We start from the raw sequence: 13463 nt of genomic DNA on the forward strand, positions 1-13463 counted from the left end.
GGGAGCTGGGGATGGTTGAGGGGCTGTTCGGGGGCTGGGGGAGCTGGGTGGCAGCGGCGTGTCGGGTTTTGAGGCAGGGGGTGAGTTCTGTGCTGAGCAGATGCACAGCGAGCCCTGCGGAGCTGGGGTCTCCTGGCGGAGCGCGCAGGAGGCGGCGGGCGGACGAGGCTGGCGGGGATCTGGGAGCAAGGGCTGCGCCTGCTCGGTGAGTTCGGCCGCGATTAAAACGCCTAATGAGGGTGATAATTAAAGGCGGGTGTGGGGGTGTGTGTGTGTTTTATGCAGCGGCGGGGCGGGGCTGGGCCCGCCGGTGGGCGTGGCCACCGGACAGGGAGGCGTGGCCAAGCGTAGCCCCGCCCCCCGGCCGCCCCGGCGGCGCCACGTCGGTGCCACGTGGCCGCGCAGGCGCGGGGGCCGCTTCCGCGGGGCGCGGGCGGTGCGGGCCGGTGCTGCGGGGCCGGTGCTGCGGGGCCGCGGCGCCATGAACTTCTTGCGGGGCGTCATGGGCGGCCCCAGCGCCGGGCTGCAGCCCTCCGGCGCCGAGACGGTGAGCCGGGCGGGCGGCGGGGCCTAAGGCGGTGCCGGTGGGGCGGGGGAGGGAGCGGGGCCGGGGACGCTGCTGGCGGGTTGTTTTTTGGGGGGAGCGTCCCCCAGGGCCGGCCGGTGGGTCCCCGGTGTGCGGGTCTTCGGTGTGCGGGTCCCCGCCGCTGCCTCCCCCCCCGCTGGGTCCCTCGCCGTGCGGGGACGGCCCAGGCCGGGCCGGGGCCCCGCGGGGCTCCTTGCGGGGCTCCTTGCGGGGCTCTGAGCTCAGGCAGCGCCCACGGCCGGGGGCAGGTTCTGGGGCAGCTCGTGGGGTGAGTTTCTTGCCTCTTTTCCCACCCCCCCCCCCCCCCGCGTCTGGGCTGCCCTGGCAGGTCTGGTTTGTTGGGCGGCTGGGACGCACGGTGCCTGGTTGTGCCCGGGGAAAGGGGAGTTCCCGTGCGGGTGTGGGGAAGCAGCAGGTCTCCCCGGCGTTTGTGGGGCGCCGTGGGCTCTGGGACAGCTTGTGTTTTACCACGCGAGTCTCGTCCCTTCCCAGATCCAGAAGCTGTGTGACCGAGTGGCTTCCTCCACCCTGCTGGATGACCGGAGAGATGCTGTGCGAGCTCTCAAATCCTTGTCCAAGGTGAGTCCTCACGTTCCTGAAGCTCCACCCGGGCTTGCAGTAGTTTGGGGGTGCATTGCGTGGTTTGGCCTTTGAGCTGGGTCGTTAACGGTTTGGTTTTTCTCCACGCAGAAATACAGATTGGAGGTGGGAGTACAGGCCATGGAACATCTCATCCACGTCCTGCAGACGGACCGGTAAGTGTGGTGCTGGTTCCTGGCAGGCACCTCCAGCTGGTGACCCAACCCTGCTCCTGCTGAAACCAGCAGACAGGCTTTCTTCTCTGTCCTTAGAAAGCTGGGAGGGGATCTGGGTTTCTCACAGCTCTTCGGTCACAGTGGCTTTTTATGATGGTAAGACTTAGAGCACATTCAGAGGTTAAAAGAATTCCAGGAGCTTGGTTGAGAACTCCAGAACTCCAGTTCTAGAGTCCAGGGGGTACCAAAGTGTATATTGATGCTTCTCAGTGCTCACTGTCCTCTGCTGTGGACTGGTAAATCTAAAATTGCCATGTTAATTAAACACAGTATTTAACCCACATCTGTGTGGTGTTCAGCAAAAGGAGAACTAAACTGGAAATAAAAGAAGTCAGCAAATGTGTGTTTTCTCAGCTGTGTGTCATCAAATGACTTGGTAGAATAACCCTGTTGTGGGGAGCAGAGCAGGTGTTTACATGGAAGGGTTCAAGTAGATAGGAGAGCTGGACACCGTGGCTGCTGGTAAGAGAGGTGACACTCCTCTAAATGCTTTATGGGGACTCAAATCTAATATTTATGTAATTTAAAATATCTTTGCTATCCATCTTTTTCTGCAATTTCTTGCACTGCTGTACTTGATAATTCCTGCATGTTGTAACGTGGAACCTGTTGGTAGTGCTGTCATTTAAGCTGCAAATACTGTATGTCCTTGGTGCTTAGGTAAGCAAGTGTCTTGTGACAGTCCTTCAGTCTGGATTTGAACCTAAAGCTGATAAATATTTATTAAAAAAACCCAGTCCTAAGAGCATGTATGGTATAGTGAATTTGTACATGGGAAGTAGGAGTCTGTCTTCTAATGTCGAGACAAAGGAGAGTTGGCAAAGCAGCAGTTCAGTGGCTAGAAGGTGGCATCTTCCTCTGCTTATGTAGTTAGGACAAGAAACCCTCCAGTGCTGCAGAGAAGGCTGCTGGTGGCCTTCTTTGCCTGGCCAGTTATGCAGGCTGGGAAAAAGGACTGGGGCTGGGGTGGGTCTGTGGTGGCACCATTCTGCTGGCTGGGTAGCTAGAAGTGAGTGTCTGGCCTGCATGCAGCTTGTGTGATGAAAACAGCAAAAAGGAAGGTTATAGTGACAGGAAGGGAAAGCCCTTCAAAAATTAGGTCAAGGAGCCTGCTTTCATCCACTTATCTGCTCTTGGGGCCAGATTTGAACTTTGAGAGGGGAGGTGGGGCTCTGCTGATCTTCCTTTTGCCATGCCAACCCAAACCCTTCAGGGTAGGAGCTGGAGAGCTTTTCTGTCCTTTTTGGCCTTCAGTTGTACCTTTGGAATTGGTGTGTGCTTGGGCTGTGTGCAGATGCCTTGGCTGACAGGCTGCTGTTCAAAAAAACAACAACAACAACCAAACAGTAAATACATCTTTCTGTGTTGTGGGGTTTTCAGCTAAAAAAGGCTGCCTTCCAGAAAATGTTGATAGGCTGATTTCCTAGTGCTTGTTTCGTGGTGGACCAGCGTGTCAGCTGGCTGAGATGTTGTGTGCTGTGGCTCATTTGAGAGGGTTCTGGTTGTAGCCCCATGTCTGATATGTTCAGGTGTGTGTTACAGGTGGTGTGAGAGCATTGTTGGGGTCAGTGATTGTAGAGGTGAGGCTCTTGGAGACTCTCTTGGGTGCAGGAATACAAATCAAAGCCATCCCATCTGAGCAGCTGGTTGGTAAATGAGCTGCAGGCTCAGCTGTCCTCAGTGCCCCTGTGAGTGATGTGTTGAACTGGTGGTAGCCTGACAGAGGACAGGGCTGTTAAGCTGTCATTTCTGTTAGGATCTTGGGACCTGTTTTCAGTGACCACCTGAGGTGCCCTGAAGACTTATGCAGAAGCAGAAAATGCTCATTTCCTCCTCCTGTCCTCCTCCAATTTTATTTTGTTATCCATTGCAGCTGCTTGAGATTATTTTGAAGAAGCAACATTGCAACTTCAAAGACATTCAAACTTCCAAGTCAGTGATTGACTCTGGTTGTCTTCTCTTGTCACTGTATTTAGGAGTGACTCACGTGTGCTGGTCCTGAACTCTTGATTGTGTTGCTATGAAATTTAAGATTGCAGAAGGTCTAATAAGATGATAAATACGAAAGGATCAGGCAGTATGCTGAAGTCAGAATAGTGACTTCTGTTTCTCCCTGTAGCTTAGCTTTAGGTAAGCATGCTTCTCAGGGATGATTAGGTTGGCCTGAAGATGGGTGACTGAGCTCCTGAATGTGAAGCTTTTGGCCATGAAGCTGCAGATGGTACTTGTCTTACTGACTGGAGATGTTCCACACTTGTCTGCCTGTTGTCTGGGATGTACACCTGTAGCTGCTGTGTTTTGTGTGCATCAGAATATGAACTTAATCCACAGAATCCTCACTTCCCAGCTGGGGAGAAGCAGGGTGTGGTTGGGCTGTTACCAGGTGAGGCTTCATCTGCACTCCAGCCTTTTTTGCAGGGATATAGGAGGTTTGAGTGGAAAGAACCAGAAGGGAGAAGCCAGCAGCAAGCATGGGTCTCTGAATTCCCAGAGCCTGGGTGGGTGTGTGGAATGGATAGCTGGTGTACAGAGTGCTGTAACATGAGAACAGTGACAAGTGCAAAGACACTTTCCTCTTAGGTATCTACCAAAAATTAATGGAATAGTTCAAGATGCACAGCTGTTCCATCTTCAGCAGCATTTCTAATAGTAATATGAAAACAGAAGCAACTTTGCTGGTAAGAGATTATTATTTCCTAATGCAAATAAGCTCATTGTGAAATTAATATCTAATTGAAGAGTCATCTGGTTTTAAGAACTTACCAGCCAAGTATGATAGCACAGCTCTTCTGAGAATTATGTTAACTTATTCATGTAGCCTTTGAGTAAACAAGTAGCTGTCTTTTATCTCTGTACCTCCTGATTTTGCTGTATCCATGTGCTTTTCACTTGAAATTCCAAGGGAAGGAACAAGCATGGTACCAGTTCTGTAGTAGTTTCTTCCTTCCATTTGCAGCCTCGTTGCTGTGCTAATTATGTACTTTCATTGTAGTGAACTGCACTTTTCTTTAACACTGTGGATTATACGGCATATTGATACTAATTCTGAAGTCATGAGCATGAGGTGAGAGGCATTTATAGCTTCAGCTCCTAACTTTAGCAGGGAGAAGGGCTGGTTTGTATGGCTGTGTTGAAATGGTGAGGGCTGCCCGTGTCCTGTTCCCATTTCTGTCCTCAGATCTTGAACTGCTGCTTCGAATTATTGGCAGCCTTCATCCTGGCACAGAAAGATGCCACTTCTGTCTCTTACATGACCACATCATTCCACTTGTTATATGAATTACTGGAAGTTTGCCTTAAGCTCTGTCTCCTGTCTGAGTGCTTAAAATTCATTCTATAGAAAACTGGCTTTCCCTAGCATTTCAGCTCTGCTTGTCAGCCATCCTGGAGCCTGGGAATGCTCCTGAGTCAGCATTTAAATGTTCAGTCTCCTAAACACACCAGTGTTCTTATGCCTTATGTTTATTTTGTAATATGAAGTCGTACATGGGATCAACTAGAGGACTTTTCTGGACTTGCTGTCTAGATGTTGCCACATCCCACCAGGGATTATTTTGAAGCCAACTTGGCATTGACTGTAGAATGGGCCAGGACCACTTAACTGTTGGTGTGGAGAAAGCACTGGAGCAAGAAGTCAGCATGGTCTTTTAACTGCTTTTCTACTAACATAACAAGGTTTTTAACTTTCAGCATGACAATTCTAATAGTTTGAAACCCAATACAAACCTGAGAGAATGAATTTTATCTTTTTTATGAAGGTACAAACCCCGGTTACTTATATGCTACTAGTTGCAAATTTTCAAACTGCAATATGTTTCTCATTAAAACTTCTGTAAGAGTTAATATAAATGTCATTACCCCTTTGACAGCTTTTCCATGAGTTGGGTTTTTTTTAGGGCTTACCAAGTGCCCTTCCTTCCAGACATGATAGAAACACTGTTTTTCTTGACAGGGGAATGCTGTAGTTTTAGAAGAATAGGTTAAAGCACTTTTGAGGCACCCTCCTTGGGCAGGACAATACCTGGGTGCTTTCACTTCCATCTGATTCTTTTCTGCCACTGTTTGTGAACTCATGGAATGCTGCATGGACATGTTTTGCATTTTCTATGGATGTGTGAGAGACTGGAGATCTATTTCCTGACTGATTTTCACTACAGAGCAAAAGCTGCACAGCTTTAATCTGAACACAATCAGTAAGATGTTGTATCTGGTGAACAGCAGATGGTAGGAAGGCAGTGAACAGTAAAGATAGGATGCTGCTCTACTCATTTTGTGATGTGTTCTTCTCTAGACAAGAGGAAAAAGGCCCATTTTTACCACATATACATAAAATCTGCTTATTCTTTTGTAGCTGCTGTTATGTCCCTAACAAGGGAAAGGAAAAACAGGGCTGCAACTTTTTTCTTTAAGTCTCCAGGAGATAATTTCTAGGTGTCTTTCAGATGTGAAACTGCTTGGTACATGAAAAGGAAACCATAGGCTTGGTTGTGTTGAGGAATTAAAATTACAACCAAGGGCAAACATAAGCTGGAAATCTGAGCATACCAGCTGAATGAGACAGTTTACATGGCCTAAGAGCTTCCTTTCCTTGCTTTGACTAACAGTTTGGCAGAGGAGGAGATAATTTCACCCCCCTTTTTGTTTCCATTCCAGCACAGCTTAAAAGCAGCTGGTGTTAGCTGAGAGACACACTGAGGAATAATGCAGGTGTTCTGGGAGGGCATCTGCAGGGCCAGGATTCAGATGAAAACTCAGTGTGAAAGAAAAAACTGACACCTGATTATTTTGATTTGGGGTGAGAGTTGTAGAAAGGGAGATGAGGTGTCACTTTGACAGCTTGCTCTAAAGCTCTTGCTGTAGGGATGCAAGAAATGTAGGTATTGACTGCTCTGATCTGTCTTCTCAAAGCTTGTGGATCACCTGGAGGCATCTTTTGGTTGCAACAACTGCTGTAGGTCTGGTGTGTTTCACTAGGTCCCTAGCAGAGATAGCTGGCCTCAATTAAGGCTTGGCCTTTTAAGATTGCTGGTTAGGTTGTTTCTTAGGCCTCTGCTCTGAACTGGCCTAGTAGCTGCTTCAAATGGAACTTTATCTTTGGTGTGGAGGCTTTACCTTGCATGCCTTGGAGGTGAGTGAAAGCAAATGCTGCCAAGTTTGAATGAGAGGTCTTGTTCTGACAGCGTGCTCTTCTGATGCTTGGGGAGAAGAAGAAAGTAACTGTGAGGTGTGTCCTGCACTCTGAGGTGCTTTCCTGGGTGTTGTTAGGTTTTCTTTTCCTTTGTTGTTTGCCCGGCTGTGCTTTCGTACTTGTCCATTTTGAGTGAGAAAGAAAGCAGCAAAATTGGATACGTTTCCCCCCCAAATTCCTGTCCTGGTCTTTGTTGTACCATAGGGTTTATGGATTGTTGAGGCTTGGTAAGGCAGAAGAAACAGGTCTCTCATAAAGCAAGGCTCTTCAGAGAAGAGTCTTGGTGTAAGCAGGTGAACTAATGCTTTGGGGTTAGATTGGCTGCCTGGCAGCTTCCCAGGGATGCCTGGAGTTCAGAAACCCCTAATAACTGGGTGTAGTCTGAGCTGATGACATGGAGTCTGACCCATTTGGGAGAACCTGCAGCTGTTGCCATTCGTGTGGAGTGCAAGCTTTGGCCCCCTGGTTCTCTCTGACAGGCTAGTGGGGAGAGTCTTTTCCTGGGATGGTGCTGAAGCTTGTCTGCAGCTTTTCTGTGAATCCCTCCCAGAGGTGTCTCCTGTTACACTTGAAGAGCAGGTTGGCAGGAGTGACTCAGGAAATAGAAGACATGCTCACAGGAAAGCTTTCTGTGGTCGTGTTCTGCCACCAGACTTTCTGGATGTGGCCACCTGAGGGAGTGGAACTGGGAAAAGGAGTTTGACTCCATTCAGGGACCAGACAGCTCATGGGTCCGTGACATTACAAAACGTGTGTCAACATCAGTCCTTCTCACTTGATCTAATGCTGCAAAGGGAACTGCCTGTGCAGAAAAACAATGTTGTAAGAGTAGTTGGAAATAAGTCATTAAAGAAAAGTGGTTCTTTCATTTGCAGTTCAGATTCTGAAATAATTGGCTATGCCTTGGACACTCTCTACAATGTAATATCGAATGACCTAGAAGAAGAGGAGCAAGGTAAGCACTTGGTAGTAATAGTTGTGTTAACTGTGGGGGTGCTTTCCTTGGTGGTTTTGTTCAAATTATAAACTGAAATACTGTGTGATTTACTAATGCTGAGGCTTGCTTTCTCGTTGTGTAGCTGTTATGACAATGCTAAAAATCTTGTGTGCATCTTGCATTGAAGTACTACTGGGTCTCTTGCTTACTTATTTCAAAAACTGTTCAGTGAAAAGCAGCCAGGTTGGAAGAGGGTAATTTTTTTCTAGATTGGAAATAGTAAATTGAGCCATTCTTTTTTTTATTTGGAAAAGACAGTTCTGCTGGTACTGTCAAATGGGTAATGTGAGCTGATGATTTGACAAGGATACTGAGAGTGAAAATCTCAGGTACTTATATTAAGGTAGCTGTAAGTGTGAAAACCTTCAGCCCTGGGGTGGCATTTTAGGAAGAGACTCTCCCACGTCCTTCCAAGATAGATAGATGTAGAAGTAGACTCTATACAGCTAGGTTGTGAAACTCCCTGGCCCTCCTACCTTGATTTTATTTTCAAAGGCCATTTTTGGTAGGTCATCAAAACTGGTCTTGGTGACCAATGAAGAATGGTTACAGCTCCTAAAAATAACCACGGTGAAGAAAATGACAGCAGTAACCCAAATTAGGCTTGGGCAAGAAGAAGGTTCTCAAAACCAAAGAAGTAAATAGGTCCTAAAAAAGAGCTGTTGATGGTAACCGTTTTAGGCTCTGGAAGAGTGCATGGTGTGGAGGGCAGGACAGTCTGCTTGTTTTGAGGGCTGTGCAAGAGCTAGGCTGGCAGGAGGCATCAGCTGGAGGCCTGTGTCTGTCAGGTGCTGAGCTGGGGCACACTTGCTCCCATTGCTGGGGAGGATGGAGACATGGTCATGTAGGCAACTGCAGGCAGGTGGTGCTGCCAGAAAGGTTGCTGGCTGTTAAGCTGAAGCCAGTTGTGTAGGAGAGCCAACTGCAGGATTCAGTTGACCTTCCTGACACCTGTGCCCTGTTGCAGGTGTTGTTTGGAAAACCACTTCTGTTGTCTTGGCTTGATCACTAGTTAAACTAGTAACCAAAGACAAATGGTTGTAGACTTGATTTCCCAGGCTTTACGAAGAACACATCAACAACCCATAAGGCTTGTAGGACATCCATTCTGCTTTTGGATGAGTGGACATGCAAATCCATTATTCCAGCTTGTCCAAAAAATCTCAGAGGTCTTGGGCATGCACGGATACAGTGTGAGGAGAAGGCTACACTTAAGATGGTTGAATATCTGGGTTCATAACATCCTGCATTTGCCATTGACCTCAAGAGTCTTTCTAGTCTTTGACATCCTTGTATCTCCTTTTCAGTTTCCATTACATGTAGTGGACTGCAAATACTCCCATGAATGGGCCAAGTATGAGGTGATACTGCTGTTCAGTTGAAGTCTCCTTGTCTGCAGTATTTACCTCATGATATTTCTTCAAAGGCTCCTTAAGTGATAAATAACCTAATGGAAATTAGGTGAGGGTTCTCCAATACCAATACATTTCTGTCAGTATGTAAGAATTACCTTGTCCAGTATGTCCTTTCATGGTGCCTTCTACCATGAATTGTCTTGCCTTACGTAGCTGCAAGAGACTGCCACTCCTTCTGTGATATGTTATTAGCCATCTCAGATTCTTTGCTTTCTTGCCTTTTCCTTGTTCCTCCACTTGCCTGATCTTGAAGAAAGAGGTTTTGAACAAGAGGAGAGTTTTATGGTGCTGGTGAAGCCATGTTTGTGGTAGTGGCCTTGATGCTGGATTTGACAAGTGTTACCAGCAGCCTCTTACAAAGAGCAAAGAATGGACAAAATCAAGTTATGTACATGAGATAACCAGTGTTGTAAGACTAGGGGGTTGTTTAGTGCAGCCACTTCCACAAGAACTACCTGAAGGAGTGGTTGCTGCGCAGAAAGCTCAGATGGCTGCTTTGAAAAATCTGACCTTATGCTGCTATTGGTTGTGCTGTTTGGAAAGCTATTCAACTTGTAAACCTGTCTCTTGTTTCTTTTTCTTTTATCTGCACTGACAGATGATTCTGAAGGTAAATGAACCTTTACTTCTATATATATTGCACTTTGTTTTAGGCCTAGTTGCTACTCACACCCGTAACACTCCCTGCTCTTTAAAAAGGACACTGTCAAGATGTGCATTGGAGCTGACTGAAAGCTTTTTGCATTCTGCTCTCTACAATTTCTTTGGAGCTGAAATGTCTTCCCAGTTTTATTTCTCATGTGATTTGGGCATGCTGAATGCCAGCAGAACTCTTGAGATTGTAATAATGATAAATTTTGGTTTGGGTTGTCAGGAGAGTGTGCAGCTTCAGCAGTGGTAGGACTTTAATGGACAAAAGGTTGTGCCCAGAGTTTCAATTTTCAAGAAGCTCTGAAGTTTGACACAAATGTGTGTGCTGCATGTAAGCATCCTTCACAGTGTCTCTTTTAAGCAATGCATGTTAAAATAGTGTTTCCTTCTACCATTAAGTTACCACTAACACTTTACATTCTTGGTTTTTTAAAACTAGTTTTATCAAAATGCACTTCATCTGTTTATATTAAGATTAAATTCTAGTTCACAGTGCTGGTTGTTAGTGAATCACTATGAGCTAATCTTAATAGATGGAAGTTGTTCTCCTTATCTGAGCTCTGTGAATGTAGAGATTGAAGAGCTATGCTTGGTACAAGATCTGTGATGTGTCAACAAGTTTCACTCTGCCTGTATCTTTCTGTCCAGCTCCTCTCTATCTTTTAAAACTGTACTAGAAGAAATACTGAAAGTAAAAAGTCAGAGTGGGGAGGGGGAAGACAACTTTAATTTGGCCCTTTTATAGAAGGATCCAAAACATCCTGTACTAGAGTCAAGCTTTTGGAATAAATAAAAACTACACCAAGCTTCAAGAGGCTATAAGTTGTGTGTACTGCTCAGGTTTAGCCTGAGCACCCAGAACTTGTGCAAGGACAAGAATTGGGATTAGAAAATAGTATTTTGTCAGCATTTCTTATTTTCTGCAGCTAAAAATTTACAGCAGGCAGGTGCTGCTTCTCTCCCTCTTGTAAACAACCTCCTAAAAAGACTGCTTGAAGGGAGAAATATAGCTACACTCTTAGAGAAATGATCAGCTACTCTGCTGTCTGAAAGGCAAAACAAAAACCTCTTTCCTGTATTGAAAATCCTTAGAAAAGAGAGTTTATAAACTGGTACCTTGCAGTGAATTGCTATAGCAGATAGTTTGAATTGGCTTCGTTGATTGAATTACAATTGTTTTCTTGGCACCAAATTTTTATGGGAGAGTCCTTTGATTTCTCTGTTTTGCCATCCCCCTGACAAGGTGCAGAGTTTGAACACTCTGTGGTCTTTGACCATTTTTTATAGCGGCTCAGTTGTTAATGGTTAGTGCTCCTTGGTAAGGCTGTAAATCCTGCAGTTCATGCAGGAGGAAAAAACAATTCCTTGTTTTGCCTTCGCTGACCCAAACCAGACCTTTGGATTTGGTCAGAAATTCTGTGGCTTTACCACCTATTTTTCTGTGCTTTATGCTTCTAGCTGTGCCTGTGGCTCCATCAGGCAGCAGAGGATGGCCTGGCAGTGCTGTGAGTCCCTCAGGGGGAGCTGTAGGGCAGCTGAGGTAGCCCCTGAGCCTTTGCTGCAGCTCTTCACCTGCTGTTGGGCTGTCTGAGCTGCCCAGGACAGAACAGAGCCCATGGAGGGACAGGAGGGGCTTTGAGGTTATGGGGAGAGAAGGGAGCAAAGCAGCAAATTGGTTAGGGGATATGTGGGGAGAAGAAGGTTGGCAGGGAGAAGAGTGTTTGGCTGGGGCTGGATCCCAGTGGATGTGTCTGTATTGCTCCCAGCAGTTAGTGGGTGTTCACTGGCATTCTGTGCTGTTGTGAGAAGCCTTGTCTAGACACAACCAAGCAGAGAACCAACCTATTAAAGCCTAATGGGAAGCTCATTCCACGTGGGGTGACCCTGTTGTCACGTGCAGCTGAATTCCCATCCCTGCTGCATGGCACTGGGCTGGAACCAGGCTGAAGCTGAGGTCTCAAACTGCACTGGATCTGAAGGAAGTGTCCTCCTGGTGTCCAAACTCAAAGTATAATAAAAAAAAAAAAATCTTGCTTTGAGTCAGAATTGATGTTCCTCTTTTTTTTTTTTTTTTTTCCCATTGAAATTCTTGATCTGTGCCAACCAGGAGTACCTCAGTGGGATTGTTTCATGAACCAGTAAATTGTCACTGGGGCTAGAAAAACAGCTGCAGTGCTGAGATGCAGTTTGCATGTTTTCTGTTGCTTTGTGGGATGCTTTTGCATTTGTTGTTTGCTTGTGCAAGCATGATGCATGAAATAATTGGGAAATGAGGCAAAATCCACGTGCTGCTCCAAGTCTACACAACTGATAAGTAAGAGATAAATAAGCTACAGCTATTGCTGTAGCCAGTTAGGCACAGACCTCCATTCTGGTTACTGCCCTGCTGAAAATCAGTTGGATTCCAGGACTGAAAGGGTTTTCATGCTTATCTGTTTCAAATTTGTTCTCCTGGTGTTTAAACCAAATAGTTAAACCAAAATAAATAAAGGAGGTGTTTGAGCCATTTAGCTTTAGATGGTTTATATTCCCCACCATTCAGTTCAGTCCTGTTGGCATGAAACACTTTGCTTTTGCATGTTAGTGAATGGTCCTTATGAGGAACTTCCCTACTGGAGCAGTTCATGTGCACCCAAGGCTTTCTGCTCCTCCACTGCTGGCAGGGTTCTCTTTTCTCTCTGAATTCTCTGCTCATGTCCTGTAACAGGCAACAGTGAGGGTGAGAGCTGTGAATCTGGCTGGATGTGATAAATGAAACCAGGATTTTTGCTTTTAATGCTGAAATGATTCCGTTTAGTAGATTCTCAGTTCCCTCCTGCTCTTAAACCAAAATACCTCTCTGTAAAAGTTGTGTGTAGAATAGTGTGAGGGTTTCTCTTTTGTGCTAAGCTTTTGTCAGTGTTTGGTGTGAAAATGATTCAATTAACATTATAGCAGCAACTCTACACCTTGTGGTTGCCCATGGCCCTATTTCAGTAAGAACAAAAATCACAACTCCCTTAAGTTCTTCCAATCCTGTGTTGTAATACGTTGGTTTTTTACTATTACAGAGGAAAACTTACCAAAACAAGTTGATGATTTGGGAAGTCAGTTCACAGAGATTTTCATTAAACAGCAAGAAAATGTCACACTCTTGTTGACTCTTGTGGAGGTGAGTAACGGAATTGTACTTGGAATTCTGAGGGATAGTGTTGTACAGGGAGGTTATCTTAATGGATACAGCTGTAGTGTTGTCTGTCCAGTGAAATCCTTGTCAAAACCTGAGGTATTCTTTGACATGATGAATGTGGTGTTGGAGGTGGAAGGTTTGTTGTGGTTGGTCAAGTCTGTCCTTGGACTCAGTGCTGGAGATTTCTCTTGCTGACAAGACCCTATCTTAGCAGAGAAGCTGCTGTTACTCTTTGGGCATAGGAAGAAGACACAAAAGGACTTGCCTTTCTTTCCCTCTTGGATTTCTGACTAATATAGGTAGAGCTGACTGGTTTTTAGAAAGAAGAAACAGCTGGAAAAGCTACTGCAGAAGAGAGGGAGGAAAGGAAATAGCTGGGAGTTCAGGAGGCTGATGATAAAGCTAAGAACCATAGGCAAGTGCAGGGTAGCCAGGGGATCAGGGCCAGCCAGCATGGGTTTATGAGAGGGAGGTCTTGTTTGACCAACCTGATCTCTTTCTATGACCATGTAACCCACCTTTTGGGTGAGGGGAAGGCTGTGGACGTTGTCTTCCTGGACTTTGGTAAAGGCCTTGGACACCATCTCTCACAGCATCTCCTGGAGAAGCTGGTGAATCATGGCAATGACCAGTGTTCTCTTC

At 46.2% G+C, this 13463-nt stretch overlaps 1 protein-coding gene across 7 annotated transcripts in view; it reads left to right on the top strand.

Moving 5' to 3' along the window:
* The first annotated feature begins 409 nt into the window (after positions 1 to 409).
* The window catches only part of USO1 (USO1 vesicle transport factor), a 35227-nt gene continuing 22173 nt past the window's right edge, over positions 410 to 13463 (top strand). For 4 of the 7 annotated variants that reach the window (XM_051618011.1, XM_051618015.1, XM_051618013.1 and 1 more), the window contains exons 1-5: positions 411 to 547; positions 1079 to 1165; positions 1277 to 1341; positions 7465 to 7544; positions 12703 to 12803. In XM_051618011.1, coding sequence (XP_051473971.1) covers positions 482 to 547; positions 1079 to 1165; positions 1277 to 1341; positions 7465 to 7544; positions 12703 to 12803 — 399 coding nt within the window. In that variant the 5' untranslated portion in view covers positions 411 to 481. Of the gene's footprint in view, positions 548 to 1078; positions 1166 to 1276; positions 1342 to 7464; positions 7545 to 9599; positions 9612 to 12702; positions 12804 to 13463 lie in introns of all 7 variants that reach the window. The other 3 variants (XM_051618009.1, XM_051618014.1, XM_051618010.1) reach the window with 2 other exon arrangements.

Source organism: Apus apus, chromosome 4 (genome assembly GCF_020740795.1).
Source record: "Apus apus isolate bApuApu2 chromosome 4, bApuApu2.pri.cur, whole genome shotgun sequence".
In the NCBI taxonomy this organism is placed as follows: domain Eukaryota; kingdom Metazoa; phylum Chordata; class Aves; order Apodiformes; family Apodidae; genus Apus; species Apus apus.